Source organism: Tiliqua scincoides, chromosome 2 (genome assembly GCF_035046505.1).
Source record: "Tiliqua scincoides isolate rTilSci1 chromosome 2, rTilSci1.hap2, whole genome shotgun sequence".
Lineage (NCBI taxonomy): Eukaryota > Metazoa > Chordata > Lepidosauria > Squamata > Scincidae > Tiliqua > Tiliqua scincoides.
This window is the reverse complement of record NC_089822.1, coordinates 48,772,313-48,791,131: the sequence shown is the minus strand read 5'-3', so window position 1 is coordinate 48,791,131 and position 18,819 is coordinate 48,772,313. Positions and strand designations below refer to the sequence as shown.

At 43.8% G+C, this 18,819-nt stretch overlaps 1 protein-coding gene across 1 annotated transcript in view; it reads right to left on the bottom strand.

Annotated features, from left to right (window-relative positions):
* Positions 1-17,203, bottom strand: part of WDR36 (WD repeat domain 36) — a 40,783-nt gene extending 23,580 nt beyond the window's left edge. Inside the window, exons 1-8 of the mRNA XM_066615287.1 lie at positions 16,999-17,203; positions 13,894-13,921; positions 10,399-10,499; positions 8,766-8,883; positions 8,550-8,682; positions 5,993-6,047; positions 1,477-1,609; positions 947-1,122 (exon numbers count right to left, since the gene is read on the bottom strand). Of these exons, the coding sequence (XP_066471384.1) occupies positions 947-1,122; positions 1,477-1,609; positions 5,993-6,047; positions 8,550-8,682; positions 8,766-8,883; positions 10,399-10,499; positions 13,894-13,921; positions 16,999-17,175 (921 nt within the window). The 5' untranslated portion in view covers positions 17,176-17,203. The remainder of the gene's footprint in view (positions 1-946; positions 1,123-1,476; positions 1,610-5,992; positions 6,048-8,549; positions 8,683-8,765; positions 8,884-10,398; positions 10,500-13,893; positions 13,922-16,998) is intronic.
* Between the last annotated feature and the right edge of the window lie 1,616 nt (positions 17,204-18,819).

The window sequence follows — 18,819 nt, the reverse complement described above, 5'->3', positions numbered from 1 at the left end:
TTGCATCATAATTTCTTCTTCTGCAGATAAAAGCCTTTTCCATTTTGCAAGAAAGGAAGGAACAATTTTCTTTTATCACACCTTAACCTTGCAGTTGTTTGCACACTACGAAGGCCTGCTATGGAGAATCTCCCAACAACCTAGATCAGTAGTTCCCAAACTGTGAGTCAGGACCCACTGATGGATCATGACCTGATTTTTGGTGGGTTGCCAAAGGGTGAAGGAAAGATCAAATAACTAATTCCTTCAAGCCCTGAAGCTATTCAAAAATCAGATACTAACTGGTAACTGCTCAGCAAGGAGCTGAGCTCCTGCAGTTTGCAAGCATGTATAAATATAGAGAGATAAATGTTTTTGGGTCTTTCTTTCTGGTTATTACTTATAAATAAATAAAATTATTTCTTTCTAAAAATCTCCTTTCTTCATCTTCTTTCTTTAAATTCTAGTAAACCTAGGTGGGTCCTGATAGAGTTTCGTTTTCAAAAGTGGGTCCTGGTGCTAAAAAGCTTGGAAACCATTGCCCTAGAGCAGCAGTCGCCAAACTTTTTGGCCAGAGGGTCGTATCAAATATTTGGCGTGGTGTGAAGGGCCGGAAAAAAAACATATGCAACAGCAATACATAAAATCAAAAGAGTACAAAACAGCAACCAAGACCTATAAGTGATAAATTAAAAAAAGGGATTCCTAGAAGGTTTCTCTCTCCTTGAAAGCCAAGCAAAATAAAAATGTTTTTAAACCCCACCAGAAACCACACATCTTGCATCAGATCTACCATAATTGTTTAAATACCTGTTGCTATACTTTGGAGACTTGAACAGCTGTGAATGAGATTTTTACAAAGAAGGTTATGAATGTTCATTGCATCCCTAGGTACATTATGCATGATTAATCTTAGGAAAATCAGTGGGACAAATGAGTTTGGAATACACACTTACACACACCTTACCCTTATAGCATTATCAGAACCATTAGTAATGAGAAGTGGCTCTCCTTGGACAAATGATATGCCAGAAATCGCTGTGGAATGTGCATCTCTCATCTGGCCCAAAAGTTTCTTGTCTTCTAGATCCCACAACCCAATATGCCCAGCAGGACTTCCAGCAGCCATAACAGCATGCCCATCTGATCACATAAAGAAAAACAAAAACAAGTTTCATCCCTGAAGCTAGAACATCAGATGAAAGATCTGACGTAAACAGTGCAAATATTCAGTACTGGGGGGGGGAACCAACCTACGCTACAGATAAAAACTTATCCAGAGATTGAAGGTTAAGCAACACCTTCAAAAACAGTCGTGTTGGACTGGTAACTTAAAACCATCACTAGAGACCAGGATTAGCATGCAGGCGTTGCCATAGTCAACTGCAGAGTTTAAATCTGTCAATCAGTAGCTTAAGATTGGAAAATAACTGACAATGTTTCTTTCTGTAACATTTTTTACCTGTTATAAAATGACAAGTCAATGATGAAGGTTACCTGTACGAAATGATATTGCTGTTATGGGACCCCAATCTTGTTGAAATTTCATAATCGTTTCATCAAACTTAATATTGTGCACAATGATATGACCAGACACAAGTCCTACTGCAACAACATCCAATGCTGGTGCCTGCAAATCAAGTTAAGTATTATTAAATAAAAAGATTACTTTTTAAAGATTCTGAAGCAGAACGTACGTGTTTCATTAAAAACATGAGACCAAGTCTCACTAGAACCATATAAATGGACATACCCTATCAAAACCATGAAGCTCTATAGAAGCACACTAGTTCATTCCATTTGCTCAGAAAATTCCCTGGGCAATGTACCCATTGATTTGAACAAGAGAGTCCTGTTAAGAATTCCACAGCAATCTGAGTTAAAAGGGATGGTGACAAAGAAACACGGCCTTCTCTGTTGTCTCACTACACCTCTGGAACATGTTTCCAAATGATCTACAATCAGCCCTCTCCCTAGAGCAGTACAGATGAGGCTTAGGGCGCAATCCTAACCCACTTTCCAGCCTTGACATAAGGGTAATACAACTTCGAGGTAAGGAAACAAACATTGCCATACCTTGAGGAGGCCTTTGTGACTGCCCCCCAATGGTAGGATGCAGCATATGCCCCACTGGCACAGCTATGCCAGTGCTGGAAAGTGGGTTAGGATTGCGCCCTTAAAAACATTTCTATTTCAACTAGCTTCTGAAGGAAGAGGATGGGGGCTGCCTCACTACCATCTTACAATTATTGAAGTGTTCTCTTGCCACTGCTCCAAGTATTTAGTGGAGAATGTTTTATCTATTTATTACTGTTATTTTATTGCTTATTATATTGTTCTTTTATTGCACGTTGATTGTTTTAATTTTTAAATGATATTCTGTTTGATTTATTGAGAGCCACTTTGTGCCATTTTTAACTGCAAAGGTTGGGTATAAATTCACAAAATAAAATAAACAAAATTCATACCATTGCAATATCGCAGATTCTCTTAGTGCACAGAAAGGAATTACAGATCAAGAGTTTATATCAGTGATTCTCAACCCTTTTTGTCTCGTGGCACACTGACAAGGTCCTAAAATTGTCAAGGCACACCATGCTGCCAGTGGAGGGCTCACATTCCGCAATAGCCCTACTAATAAATGACCCTCCCCCCAAATCCCGCAGCACACCTGCAGACCATTCCTGGCACACCAGTGTGGCATGGCATAGAGCTTGAAAATGGCTGGTTTCTAGCTAAATTAAGAATCAGTTACACATAGCGTATGACATTAGGCAATTCAGTCAGAATTCATGCCTGTCCAAACTAATTACAGGTACCAAAGTTCCTCTTCCGTGCACAGTGTACAACAGTAATAGGTATTTAAACATCATTTAAATATGACACATCAACTGTTTTTCGGAAGATAACCAAGACCACCGGATCTGGTCATCTGCTGCTACACATAAATCACAGTTTTAAGATGGATGTTTAAAAAAACAACAAAAAAAACCACTACTTTTATTTCACACAGATCACCAAGATTGTTTTCAAGCAGTCTCATGTTACAAATGACCTCTGACTAGACTTTTACGGGTTCAAATCTCATATGAAAGACAGAGGCATCCCCTCCCCAAAATCATGAGCTTCTTCCAACCTCCACAGAAGCAGGAAGAGTTTGACTGACATTTTAGGTGTTACAGAGAAGAGCCCTGTTGGATCAGGCCAAAGGTCCATCTAATCCAGCATCCTGTTTCCCACTGTAGTCCATCAGCTGCCTCTAGAAAGCCATACTATATAAACTCTCCCACCATTACTATTCTGCAGCTGGTATTAAGAAAATATATTGCTTTTCAACAAAAAGTAGTTCACAAAGTGAGGAATACTGCCAGTGAACCCAGAGGTAGCACATAGGACATCAGGTCTAATAGCCACTGAGAGACCTATCTTCCATAAATTTGTACAATCCCCTATAGCAGGGGTGTCCAACTCATTTCATACAGAGGGCCGAAGAGCATTCATGATGCCTGCTGAGGGCCAAAAGTGATGTCATTAACAGTTCATGACCAAAAATAAGCACTTTTTCTCACTTGGGAACTCATTAGTTGCAAATGACAGAAGAGAAAAAATACATATCTTGATCGTATTCAAGATATGGGAGAGCTCAATTTTCTAGTAGGATGCACTTTCAGCAGTAGCACCTCAGCATGGCTCAGCAGCCGAGAGCCCGAGGGCCGGATAAAAAGCTTCCACGGGCCGCATCCGGCCCCCGGGCCTTATGTTTGACACCCCTGCCCTATAGTTTGGTTAGCTTTAATCAAAATATTTTACATATTTTTGCCCCAGCTTATATTTGTTTGTAGTAAGTTTTACCTGTGGCGTACTTGGGGGAGGTAAAGGGGACAAATGCTTCAGGTGTCAGGTTTGGGGGTTGCCACTGCACCGCCATCCTCCCCCCACAGCATTCAATTGGCCGGGTGTGCAAATCTGAGGGCTCTCCCCTGAGGGCCTTTCCCCCACAGGCGTTCTGAGGATTGAGGAAGGCATGCAAAGCCACCTCCGTGAAGCCATGCAGAGCCTCCTCCAAAGACCAAAAACCACTTCTGGTTACACAGAGGAAACTGGAAGTGATGTTTTTCAGCCCTCTGAGGACTTTACAAGGCCTTTGAGGGGTCAAGGAGGCAGCACACAGCCTCCCCAAGCCTCCAGAAGGGAGGCAGGAGGCAGAACCAGTGGGAGGGCAGCAGTTTGTGCTCATGACCATGGCAGTACCAGGGCCAGGAATGCCACTGAGTTTTACCATCTGTAAACTAGGATAAAAAGCATTCACGTAAGTCACAGAATATTCTCTAGTTCACACACGCTGGTTTTGAATCAATGCTGGTCCATGTGAGTGCACTGTGCAGGTCCCTGACTTTCAACTAGAACCTCCTCACCACAGATGTTATCACACGGTCCCCTTAATCCTCAGGAGTGGCTTCTCAAAGCAGAAAAGCAGGTTGAAAAGCCCAGTTTCATGAGCAGAAATCTGATCACGGTTCAGACTCAAAACTCAGTGGCCAACTTTGATTATAAATTACTCAAAGAACTTATGTACTGTCACGGGGTGGGGCAAGTGCCTTTCCCTTTAAAATGGATTAAGTTGGTTGTTGGCTACCCAGGTGTAGTGTATTAGTAATTTAGAGAATAAAAGCTGGGTGTGGGTGCCTGAAAAGACAGACAGCAAGAGGAAGGGAGCTGGGGGTTAACAGCTTTTATACTGAAAGAAATGCTTAGAGACCTGTAAGATGGTAATTTTAGCCTCTTTTAGTTACTGTAATTCATGTAAATGTGTTTTTGGAGCAATTGAAGCTCCCTTAAAGTTATAATAAAAATCTTATACATGAAAATTGAGTGCAATAATTGACCAAGGAAATGTATGTTAATAGGACCTGGGGCTTGGAGTAAGCAAAATAGAAAACATTGTCCTTGGGGGGGGGGGGGGTTTGCGGAGGATGGTGTAGGGGAGGAGGATTAAATTCTGCTTGACTTGGGAATCTCCCCTGGTCCTTCCCCACCCCAAGGGTGATGTTTGTGACACGTACCAACACAAAACTCAGCTTCCAGCACCCTACAAAGCCTTCCTGACGGGTTTGTGCTGGCTTTTAGCTTAGACTCATGCCAGAAAAGGATGTCATAGAACTTTAAATAACAAATATGAATATAATCCAGGTTCACACCTCAAATACTTCACATTTTAAGGGCAACACGTCTATTAATATATTTAAAAGGTGTAAAGAGTAATGTAAATTAGAACTGACTTTAATGGAGTTCATTTCCAATAAACACAGTTAGGGTTGCACCCTTAGGCCACAAACCTACCTGTATTTAATTTGGAACACTGACACTAGTTCTACTTACTTTCAAATAAACACGCTTAGAAACAGAATTCCAATAACATACAGTACCTCACACAGAAAGACCCAATCTAAACAACACAACCCATGCTATTAAAAGTCATGCATTTTAATCATGGAAGAACTGAGATAGGTCTCTGAGTTGCAAAGGAAAGATAAATCACATGTGATATTAACCTATTTCTGCCCAGACCACATGTGCATACATTTGATCTCTGTTGCATATATGCAACATTGGGAAGAAATGGCTTAAAAATATGTGAATAAGCATCTAACCAGGAGAAATGCATATCACACTTTTTCTCAAACGGTGGGCCGTGAGAGGCTGGCAGCTGCCATCTTAGAAGATGGCAAGCGAGCTGGGTAGCATCACCTTGGAAGCTGGCAAACCTAGGTCACCATTCTGAAATCAGTGCAGGAGTATGTGAAAGGAGGAATATGGGTGGGGAAAAGAGAGAGTGAATTAAGCAAATTGATGATCTGCAGGAGTGTGAGAAATGGAGAACCAAGGGGAAGTTAGTGGCACAGGTTGTATTTCTCAGACCTGCTCAAGAACATTCAGAAAGCACTCTAAAAGAATATTAACAAGATGCAGCTGCTGCTTTATTTCCGTCTTTAAGCCTATGAATCACACTTGCCTGTTCAAGGACTGTCACTCCTGCACCCCACCCAGGAAACGTATATAAAAATTTGCTGTAAAAAACAAAAATAAACTGGTTAGCAAAGATTAACAACATGGAAATAAGAAACACAAAGTACGTTTAGCTAGTATCATTTTTGCAAGAAATATTCTTAAACATTTGGGCATCGATAGTCATGCAATCAAACCTCTGCTAGCAGTGCTGTGGAGTCAACAGCAATTTTTGGTGGAGTTGCAAACAAGTCAGAGGTATTATGTACCACTGACCTGCTAGTTATAATAGTTGGCATACCACTGCTGACCAGATAACCGAGAAAGCAGGCCTGTGTACCCAGAACCGCTGACTCCCCCCCCCCACTTCTGACTCTGGGTCTAATCCTATTAATCTTTCTAGCACTGATGCAACCATCTAACGGGGTATGCACTGCATCCTGAGGTGGGGGGCAGTCACTGAGGCCTCCTCAAGGTAAGGGAATGCTTGTTTCCTTACTTTGGGGCTGCATTGCAGCTCCATCGGAGATGAAAACGTGGACAGGATTGAGCCCTCACAGTTTCTAATTCCACAGCCCTGCTCAGAGCTGTGAAGTCAGAAGTAATTTTGGGTACAGGCAGAGTCTAAGGTTCTGTGCAGCAACTCCATAGCCCTGTCCACTAGATATTGAATCAGCTGAAGTTAAGTATTCCTCCTGGCAATTAACATTTTAAAATTAGGTGTAGGCAGCAGGTTGTAACCTAAAGAGGTTCTTCTTTACCAACCATTCTTCCCAGAGTGGATTGTCTCTGAGGCAATGCCATGAGTAATGGACCTATAAGCAATATCTTTCCAGGAGATGGAGATGGAGATGGATCAGTCCCAGTCATATGTTCTCATTCCCTACACCCTGATAAAATCTTACGTTGAAAAAAATGGTTTTTTAAAGAAGTATCATCTCTCAGCCTGTCAATGCTAATCAACGTAAGAGTGAAGAGAGAAATTCAATGCAGACTGTTGGGGAGTTGCAACACAGTCCTGGTCACTTGGCAAAAGCAGAATGTAAACCAACAAAACCCAGGAACTCATCCCAGAGCAAAAACTCTGCATAAGCTCTGACTCTGTAAGAGGAAGGGAAGAGATAATTTCAGGATGCTTTCCTACAAAAAGTAAAAAAAGGATGAAAGGGCAAAGTAAACTGTTGCCACTATCTTCTGTTGTGCCAGCCATACACCAGCAGTCAATTCAACAGCCAGATGCCCCAACTATTTGAAAGGTTTGGAGAAAGGAGAATTGTTTTAAATGCTTTACAGCTATTTTCCTGAAAAACATCAGGTCACCATATCTAGTGGTTTAGATTTAGTAGAAAGATACACTGCCACCATCATCTCTATGGCATGTATTTTGACCAGTACTCACTCAACAATGTCACCAAGGACTATAACAATGGTACTGGTCTAGAGGGTAGAGCCTCCATTTGCCTGAAGATTAACATCCACAAGGTCGCCAGTTCGAGGCCTCCAGCACCGTGCGATCTTGAAGCAGCTGGCAAGCTGCAGCTGAGCTGCTCCATCTGCTCTGAGCGTGGGAGGATGGAGGCCAGAATGTTAAACCAGATTGGAGTGTAACACCTTGAATGTAGTGGTTCTTGAAAGAAAGAACCTTCTTTCAATTTGTAAAAATCCCTGCGTGGATTTAATAAGCCTGCCTATGTAAACCGCCTTGAATAAAGTCTTGAATAAAGACCAAGAAAGGCGGTATATAAATACTGTATATTATTATTATTATTATTATTATTATTATTACTGACGTTCCAACTGATTTCACATAGAATTAAGCAAGGGTACTACTTGCAAGCAAAATTTTATACATCAAACTAACCATTCATTCCATTTAAAAAACATCAATAGAGTTTTTAAAAACTCTGATGCAAAGCACCTTTCTCCATTGCATTTCTCCCAAAGAACAGAATGGTTGGTATACAAGTCCTTACTCAGTGGTTCCCAAACTGTGTGCCAGAAGGGAGACTGCGCCACTGCAAACAGTAATTGGAGGTTTGGCATGGCAGGAAGAAGTCCAGCACACAAAAACTGCATGCTGGAAAAAGCCCTCTTTCTGCCGTGGCCCTCTTACTGCTGTCCGTGGAGGTGTTTTGGGTCTCAAAACTTGGAAGTACCTGGCAATGACATCATCGCCAGTCACTTCTGGGAGCTGCATTATGCAAATACAGCGCAAGAGCATCAAGGGCCCCAATAATTTGGGAACTGCTGCCTTAAATCATAGCTTCAGGAGAAAACCAAAATTAGTTCTGTCAACTTCAAACAACAAGTATGTATATCACAACAAGCCAACCGAAAATATAGCAGAATCTTATGATACACATTCTGGAGACCGTTTAACAAACAGAGAACAGTTTTGCTAGTGAACACAGATTCATAACTTATGTTCCCCAAAACACCATCACCAAAACAATGCTCATTAACTCTTATTCCAAAACCATAAGCATTCTGCACCCACTGAATTCCAAACTTTAAAACTAAAAGTAATAATTGATAGCCAGGTGATTTAAGAAAAAAGTACTTACTTGGATTTTACATTCCACAACTGTAGATTTCCTTGTTCGCTACCAAGAAGAATTTTATTCAAGTAAGTACTTGGATGCATGACTGCAGAAACTTTAAATACTGCCTTATCAAAATTCAGCTGCAAGTATTCTTCTGCAGAACAAACAAAAGGATTAGTTCCATATCTGCTACAAGTAATTTCCCCCCAACAGTTGTTATAAAGCATCAAATCTCACCTTCTGACTGTACATCCCAAATAATAAGAACATTATCACCATCCACAGATATCACATGATCCCCAAATGGCAGCACAAGATGAATAGCTGTGTTGTGACCCTTGTAAGTATGAACCACCTGTGATTCAAAGCACATTTGTTATTTTATTAGGAGCACAACTTTTACTGGGGCAATAATTAGTGGGTCAAATACAGACATGACAGGGTGCAAGGTGCAGAATCAGACCTATTTTATCTATACTATATTATAATAGGACCTCTCTGGCCTGAACTGTTGGTGCCACCCCTCCCCCACCTCAACAGGGTTGGTATGAGATCTCCATGCCCTGAGAAGAGGCAAGAAGATGGTATGCCCAGGAAAGAGGGAGCCTATAACACCATGGAGACCAGCACTGGTCTGAGAGTTTTGTTGGTTTGTACTTTGTGAACATTTTGTAAGCCACCTTAGCCATTTGCTTTGGCAAGGGAAAGGTGGAGTATAAACTCTTTAAATAAAATATAAAACATTCAAATTGTACACATTTCAATTTCCACCTTTTGGAAAATTCCAAATGAAAATCAAATGTAGATTCAGTAGTCTACAGATTCTGGCTGTCCTTGTTTACCAATCAAAATATGTACTCGCCACTGAACCTACCAGATCTTGATTGTGAAACACACTGGGCTTCAGAAGCACTTCTAACACCTCTGAGGTTTACTACCACTGTGGAGACAAGTCCTGGCATTCTCCCCAACTCTGAGCTGTGATGAGAGAGGGTCTCTCAAAGTTTCAGAAAGCAGCCAGATCTCTCACTATTTTCCAACTCCCTGGGAAGACTGAGCATGATGTCAGGGCGGGTTATCCTTTATGCTTCTTCAGGTTTGGGTGATGGATCTAAAACCCACACCTGGTGAGACCAATCACCTTGAATCTGCATGATTTGTTCTACATTCTAAGTATCATGAACTGAAGATTAAGGAATTTTGCTGCCATGTCTAGCATTCCTGCCCTACACTAATTTCATTATGTTTTGCCATTTAACCTTAATGAAGAGCTCTGGAGAACTGAAAAGCTTGCTGCTGACAAATTCACTTTGGTTAACAAATATGGCTTTTAGCTCTTCCCCCAACAGGCTGAGATGATAAGGCAAGCAGGTCATCCACACAAAGTCAATGTGAACAAAATGAACGTCTACTGCTAATAGGAATTCAACCCACTCAGTGTCTTGGCTAGTAGGGAGGAAGGCTCTGTCTCAGGATCCCATCTCTCCCTATAACTTTGCATCTCCTCTGTCAGAGGTTCTGTGCTCCCCAGAACCACTGTACTGAAGAGCTGGATTACACTCCCAAAAACATTTTCAAGTCACTTTAACCAATTCCTCCAATCATTTCAGAAATAGTTACAAGGTTAAGGTTAAACTGGTAGAAAATACATGTGAAGCAGTCTGAACACTCAGAAGGCTATATAAATGTTTATCTCTCACTTTAATCATTGCATTAAATGTTCTGTGTTATGAAATGCTGATTCATAATGTTCAGCTTATAAAAAATGAAAGTAAAGAATGAAAACTCAGATAAACATGCCCATATCTTGAATACAACTGATTAAACGTTTTTTTAGGATTGCATACTTTACAATAATAATGGCACCAACCTCTTTGTTGCGAGCAAAAGCATAAAGAAGACTGCCACACGATGCAAACACCAACATTCGGTCAGCTGCCAAACATGCAATATCCTGTGGCAAAGCATTACCTAGGAGATGAGAAAAAAATGCAAGTTTAGCAGTTGTCAGGTGCACATAAGACACCATGACCACTGAGGTATCTATAACTTTTCAACATTGCAGCCAATTAAGTATGAATAGCTACTATAGAATATACTCAAGATCTGTGTCAGAATGAATACTCTATCCTTAAAAATGATGTCCTAAGGCATGGTTATTTTGGATTTTCTTCTCAAGTTTTGCTTCTGAGAAAGTGTGTTAGAACTGGCTTTACTTTGCTACAATAGAAAATGAATCCAACTAGACCAGAATTCAAAGAAGAGCCCTGCATGAACAGGTCAGTGCATCTTCCTCTGACAGCAGCCTACCAGGTGCCTTAGGGAAGCACTCAAAGCAACAAGATACCCATATTCTGTTGCCACACCCTTGCATTTCACATTCAGAGATAGGCTACCTCAAAAACCAGAGGTTGTATATCATCAAAGAAGGAATATCTTTGTGAATGTGAGTGTGTGAGATGACTTGTACAGCTACAACTTTCCTTTAGTTAGGTTGTACCTTGCTTGTCTATCATAAGTAGTCCTGCAACTATAATCCACTTCTCTGAAACAGTACCCACTTGTTTCAAACAGGACCATTTTTTAAAATTGCCCAGCTTTTTTCCCTTTCTGGCAGTGAGTTTCTATAGAGATATTAAAGGAGAGTTATGGCTAGAGTTAGCATTCCATTTATTCTAAAAAATGGTCAATTGATTAGTCAAATAGCCAAAACCAAACAGCATTAATAGATTGGTCTTAATTTCTGGGCATGTATGATTTTTGCTACATAAACTGTATGTGGCTGCTATATGCTTTTCCTAATCAAGTTATTAAAAGAAATGCTGCCAGATCAGACCAAAAGGTCCCTGTTGTTCAGTACTATGTTTCACACAGTAGCCATCAAGGTGCCTCTGAGAAGATCACAAACAGGAGATAAAAGCATATCACTCTCTGATTGTTGTTCCTCTGCAAATGACAATTAGAGGCATACTGTACTGCCTATGAATCTGGAAACTGCATATAGTTATTGTGACTGGTAGCCACTGATACACCCTTTCTAATCAATGACTAATTCCATAAACTGGGGTCAACAACCTCTTGCCTAGAGACCGGATCTGGCCTACCACTCACTCATAAGAACATAAGAACATAAGAACAGCCCCACTGGATCAGGCCATAGGCCCATCTAGTCCAGCTTCCTGTATCTCACAGCGGCCCACCAAATGCCCCAGGGAGCACACCAGATAACAAGAGACCTCATCCTGGTGCTCTCCCCTACATCTGGCATTCTGACTTAACCCATTCCTAAAATCAGGAGGTTGCGCATACACATCATGGCTTGTACCCCATAATGGATTTTTCCTCCAGAAACTCGTCCAATCCCCTTTTAAAGGCGTCTAGGCTAGACGCCAGCACCACATCCTGTGGCAAGGAGTTCCACAGACCGACCACGCGCTGAGTAAAGAAATATTTTCTTTTGTCTGTCCTAACCCGCCCAACACTCAATTTTAGTGGATGTCCCCTGGTTCTGGTATTATGTGAGAGTGTAAAGAGCATCTCCCTATCCACTCTGTCCATCCCCTGCATAATTTTGTATGTCTCAATCATGTCCCCTCTCAAGCGTCTCTTTTCTAGGCTGAAGAGGCCCAAACGCCGTAGCCTTTCCTCATAAGGAAGGTGCCCCAGCCCCATAATCATCTTAGTCGCTCTCTTTTGCACCTTTTCCATTTCCACTATGTCTTTTTTGAGATGCGGCGACCAGAACTGGACACAATACTCCAGGTGTGGCCTTACCATCGATTTGTACAACGGCATTATAATACTAACCGTTTTGTTCTCAATACCCTTCCTAATGATCCCAAGCATAGAATTGGCCTTCTTCACTGCTGCCGCACATTGGGTCGACACTTTCATCGACCTGTCCACCACCACCCCAAGATCTCTCTCCTGATCTGTCACAGACAGCTCAGAACCCATCAGCCTATATGTGAAGTTTTGATTTTTTGCCCCAATGTGCATGACTTTACACTTACTGACATTGAAGCGCATCTGCCATTTTGCTGCCCATTCTGCCAGTCTGGAGAGATCCTTCTGGAGCTCCTCACAATCACTTCTGGTCTTTACCACTCGGAAAAGTTTGGTGTCGTCTGCAAACTTAGCCACTTCACTGCTCAACCCTGTCTCCAGGTCATTTATGAAGAGGTTGAAAAGCACCGGTCCCAGGACAGATCCTTGGGGCACACCGCTTTTCACCTCTCTCCATTGTGAAAATTGCCCATTGACACCCACTCTCTGCTTCCTGGCCTCCAACCAGTTCTCAATCCAGGAGAGGACCTGTCCTCTAATTCCCTGACTGTGGAGTTTTTTCAGTAACCTTTGGTGAGGGACCGTGTCAAACGCCTTCTGAAAGTCCAGATATATAATGTCCACGGGTTCTCCCGCATCCACATGCCTGTTGACCTTTTCAAAGAAGACATCAAAGACATCTAACTTGCTGTCTCCAGCCCATCGCAGAGCACTTTTCCCCAGGTAGTGGCAGAGCCACCAGGACTCTTCGAGGTTATCTGGTGTGCAGATAATTGAGTGGGAGTAATGAGTTGGGGGAGGCAATAGCAGCCTTAGGAACTTTTTGGTGCAGTGCAGTGCTGAGTGCAACATGTGTACTCAGCCTTGACCTGCTCACTCACTGCTCCCTCTGAGCAGCTGCGCACCACCAAGCTCAGCAACACAGAAGTTCAGCGATGATGTCATCGCCAAACATCAGGAAATGGCATCACAACCTTCAGCCCCAATGGCACAGGAGGTTGACAACCCCTGCCCTAAAGCAACAGCCATCATCACACCTTGTGATAGCACATTCAAAAGTTTAATTATGTGCTGTGTGAAAAGTACTTTCATTTTGTCTGCCTGAAATCTCCCACCAATCATTTTCCTGGATGATTCTGGTTCTGGTGTTGTAAAAGAAATATTTCTGTTAATGCGCTTTCTTAGCGTCATACATAGTTGTATAAACTGCCATGTTCCTCCTTAGTTTTCCAAGTACACTTTTCCCTCATTATCTATACCTAATTCATTCCAGAAAATGGTCTGTATAGCAAAATAGATTCTCACTGCTTGCTTCCTGTTCCAAAGTGAAAGGAAGAAAAATCTTCCTTTTGCAAAACGTTTGCAAATGAAGAAAGTCATGAGCGTGACAGGGGGAGGGGGATTTGAGTACCACAGGTAAGTGTCCTAAAGATTTTAATTTAGACAATTAGCCATCACATTTTGTAAGGGGCTTATTACAGTATTTATTTATACTGTAAAAGTATTTAATGCAACTTACAATTTGTACAAATAAAAATCAAAGCCCACACTATTTCCATTAATGTATGTGCATACTTACTAACAGCAACTATGCCTAGCTTCTTCACCTGCAATTGAAAAGACCAGATTTTAGTGGACAGTGGCAAGCTTTGTATACGTATCAGGCAACTCTCTTGAAAATGATAGAATTTATAGATACAGGAATCCTCTGCTCAGTTCTGTGTGTAGCCTCAAACAACTTGGCAATCCAAAATAAATTAAGCACCTATTCTAGCATCTTACTTTATCTGTATTTTAGAGAAGGTGGGAAACATTATGAGCAATTCATAATTAGAGTTTCTACAGAATTTGAAAGAGACCTTGGAATACAGCCCTTTTGCCAATAGCAGAACTCCTCCTTATAAAATCTTTGAAGTGGTTCACAAAACTATGACATCTTTCAACTGGTTCACTACGTTCACCACTCACTGACTGCAGTGCCAAACAGACTTATTTTTCTGAATGAGGCAACAAGAAATGAATCACTAGACATCAATCCATCAAATGAAATTGTAATGTTAAAAAGACTGTTTACACAATTAGTGGTACATTATCAAATGAGCAAGCAAGCGATGTACTTCCCGCTCTCAATCCACTTATACCAGTGGTTCCCAGATGTTTTAGCATTGGAACCCACCTAAAAAAACTTTCACTTTACCAGCTATAAAAGTGATTGGGTAGTGGTGCTCCCCCCAAGTAGCAGATTGTTTAACTCTTGATGCACATAGCCTCATGTGCCTTGTCAGTTTTGCTACCCACCAAAAATTAGGTCGTGACATACTGGTTGGCCAGAGACCCACAGTTTGGGAACTGCTGACTTACACTATCAGTGAAAGAGTTTCCAATACAGGGCTGAAAGTTCAGCTTTTCTGAAACTGATGCATAATACCATGTTTTGAACTTGCCTAACTGCAGTGGCATTGTTCATTCAAATTAAGCTGTGCCCATGTATCTTTTAAGTACACATGGATGCTCTGAGGATGGAAAGCAGATTCTTCCTTTTGCACCAAACTACCAGAATACTGTTTAAAGTTATTATGACAAAATTGTTCCTTCCCCATAAAATACAGCCCACAGTTTTCTGCATGTCAAGCAGGGTCTGTAAGCAAGGTCTGACACCACAGATGCAAACATGCCCTCAAAGTAACCTGGTAGCTGGCCCTTAAATGAGAAGGCATTAACATGTTGAACAGACTTTCAAAATACAAAGTATATCTCACACTTCTTTAACCTTCCTACCCACGCAGCAGAATGAAGCAATAGACCAAGGATGTCAAACTTGTTCATATAGTGTGCCAACATGTACCAACTCCATGAATCACTGGACTGAGAGAAAAACTGTACCTAGGGTTGCATTAAAAAAAAAAGTTTGGGAAATACTGCCTCAGAGCGACAATGTACTGTTTCAAGTGGTTTTTCATGGTTTTCCAAATCTAATTCCACACTGCTATTTTAATCCCTTTGGTTTTCTCATGCAGTTGTCAAAATTACTTCCTTTTCCTTCCAAATCATGATTGAAGTCTTTTCAACCTGGGTCAAGCAACACTGGACAGGAAATTCACATGGTAAAGTGCGAGGCATGCATTCAGAAATAGACCTAAATACCTCCATGGAACACAGATAAGGACAACACTTGGCTGAAATACCCCAAGGGTGAACAACTCCTTTCTCTGACTAGATGAATGTATTTTCAATGTATTTTTGGTGGAAAACCACCAAAGAACAAATTCCCAGAAGGTCAATTCCCACACAATAACCAAATGTTGGTTTTGGCTCCGTTTCAAGCTTCATCATGACCAGCTTTTAAATCAGTGTTCTTCAACCTTGGGGCCAAGACCCCAAAGGGGTCATAAAGCCTCAGCTATGGGGTCGCGGAAGCTTATGGGAATGTGTGTGGGTTGCGCACCTCATGCAGTGTCAGCAGTGTGCTGCGCATAGCGTGTGGGTTGCGAGTGCTTGCGCATCTCACACAGCAGCAATGGTGTGTAATGCATAGCACATGGGTTGAGTGCTTGCGTGTCTCACATGGCAGCAACGGTGTGTGGTGCATGGTGCGTGAGTGGTAAGGGCTTGCGCGTCTCACACAGCAGCAAGGGTGTGCAGCGCATAGCGAGTAGGTTGTGAGTGTTTGTGCATATCATGGTGGCAGTGGTGTACAACGCATAGTGTGTGGGTTGCAACTGCTTGCCCGTCTCACAGTGGCAGCAGTTGCCACTGCTTGCCTTTCACATTCAGTTGCAAGTGCTTGCTCCTCTCACATGGCTGCAGAGGTGTGAAGCGCACAGTGTGTGGATTGCGAGTGCTTGTGCTTCTCATGGCGGCAGTGGTGTACGGTACATAGTGCATAGGTTGCAAGCGCTTGTGCATCTCATGGCCCGTCTCACAGTGGCAGCAGTGTGCAGCGCACAGTGTGTGGGTTGCAAGTGCTTGTGCTTCTCATGGCGGCAGTGGTGTACGGCGCATGATGTGTAGGTTGCAAGTGCTTGCTCATCTCACATGGCGGCAGAGGTGTGAAGCGCACAGTGTGTGGGTTGTGAGTGCTTGTGCATCTCATGGCGGCAGTGGTGTACAGCACAGAGCGCTTGGGTTGCAAGTGCTTGCTCCTCTCACATGGCGGTAGAGGTGTGAAGCCCACAGTGTGTGGGTTGCGAGTGCTTGTGCTTCTCATGGAGGCAGTGGTGTATGGTACATAGCGCGTAGGTTGCAAGCGCTTGTGTATCTCATGGCCGCAGTGCTGTACAGTACGTAACGCGTGGGTTGCAAGTGCCTGCTCCTCTCATATGGCGGCAGCGGTGTGCAGCGTACAGCGCATGGGTGGGGAGTGCTTGGGTGCCTCACATGGCAGTGGTGCTTTTCAAAGGACACCGGTGGGGAGGCTCTGCCTCACCTACCTGCCCACTCACCACAGGCCCCTGGCTCCTCCACGGCTGAGCGCTCTCTGACCTCTCAGGCAGGCAGAGGGGAGCAGCACCTGGAGAGGAGCCTCTAGTTCAGCAGGGGCGAGCCAGGCCACCACCCCATGCACACTTTCCTTGGAGTAAGCCCATTGGCTGCAGCGGGCCCTACCTCCGAGCAGACACGCACAAGCCCGCCCCCAGGCGAGTGAGGGGAGCGCTCCCCAGCAGAGAGCAGGCGGAGGACTCACGTTGTAGGTGTGGAAGCTCCTGCCCACGGCGGTGACCACGTAGAACTCCCGGTGGCGGCGGTGGTAGCGCAGCACGTGCGCCACGTGGTTGGAGTAGAGGCCGAGCGCGCGGAACCCGCAGAACAGCGCGCTGCCCCCAGCGGGGCCCCCCGGGGGGACACCGCTCAACGACGACATCCCCGGCCGTGGGGGGCAAGCACGAGGCTCGGCGCTGACCGGAAACGGGCTTCTGCTACTTCCTGTTCCGCTGCCTAGCAACCCGGTGCCACCGTTAAAGCGCGCCGTGCTACACTCACGAGCTCGAGTCTTTGCGTTCCGCTTGCCCCCTTAGACACGGCCTCTGGGCTTCTGTCCTGTGCTCGCGTGCTCTTCCCTGTCCTGGGCTCGCTCTCCTGGCCTGCGTTTTCTCCTTCCATAAGCAGGCATGTAAATGCATGAGGCTGCCGTCCTAGCCACACTTACTCAGGAGTAAGCCCCATTGACTCTAAAGGGGCTCATTGCTGAGTAGGCAGGCACAGGCCTGGGCTCTGAGGCTGCAGTCCTCTCCACATTTACCTGGGAGTAAACCCCATTGACTCTAATGGGACTTCCTTTCCATTGACTCTAGTCCAGCTTCCTGTAACTCACTGTGGTCGACCAGATGCCTCAGGGAGCATGCAAGACAATAAGAGCCATGCATCCCTGTGCCCTGGCATGCTGAGGTAACCCGCTTCCAAAACCAGGAGGTTGCACAGACCCATCAAGGCTTGTAACCTGTGATGGACTTTTCCTCCAGAAATCTGTCCAATCAGCCATCTAGGCCAGATGCCATCACCACATCCTGTGGCAAGGAGTTCCACAGATTAACTACACGCTGAGTAAAGAAATATTTTCTTTTGCGTGTCCTAGCTCTCCCAACACTCAACTTTCGTGGATGTCCCCTGGTTCTGGTGTTGTGTGAGAGGGAAAAGAGTGTCTCTCTAGCCACTCTGTCCAGCCCCTGCAATACTCCAGGTGTGGCCTTATCATCTGTTTATGTTTCTCGACCAGTTGTTTGGGTACCATCGGTGGTCCTGGAAGAGGTGTCTGATGGTACTCACAGGACCCCAGGACACCTGCCGCCCAGTACCAAGACCAGGAATGCAACTCAATAAACAGCAGGAGGCTGCAAAGCATGCTTTTCCATGCTCAAATAAGAGCCCAAACCTATTCAACTTTCATAAGAACAGCCCCACTGGATCAGGCCATAGGCCCATCTAGTCCAGCTTCCTGTATCTCACAGCGGCCCACCAAATGCCCCAGGGAGTACACCAGATAACAAGAGACCTCATCCTGGTGCCCTCCCTTGCATCTGGCATTCTGACATAACCCATTTCTAAAATCAGGATGTTGCGCATACACATCATGGCTTGTACCCCATAATGGATTTTTCCTCCAGAAACTTGTCCAATCCCCTTTTAAAGGCGTCTAGGCTAGACGCCAGCACCACATCCTGTGGCAAGGAGTTCCACAGACCAACCACACGCTGAGTAAAGAAATATTTTCTTTTGTCTGTCCTAACCCGCCCAACACTCAATTTTAGTGGATGTCCCCTGGTTCTGGTATTATGTGAGAGTGTAAAGAGCATCTCCCTATCCACTCTGTCCATCCCCTGCATAATTTTGTATGTCTCAATCATGTCCCCCCTCAGGCGTCTGTTTTCTAGGATGAAGAGGCCCAAACACCGTAGCCTTTCCTCATAAGGAAGGTGCCCCAGCCCAGGAATCATCTTAGTCGCTCTCTTTTGCACCTTTTCCATTTCCACTATGTCTTTTTTGAGATGCGGCGACCAGAACTGGACAC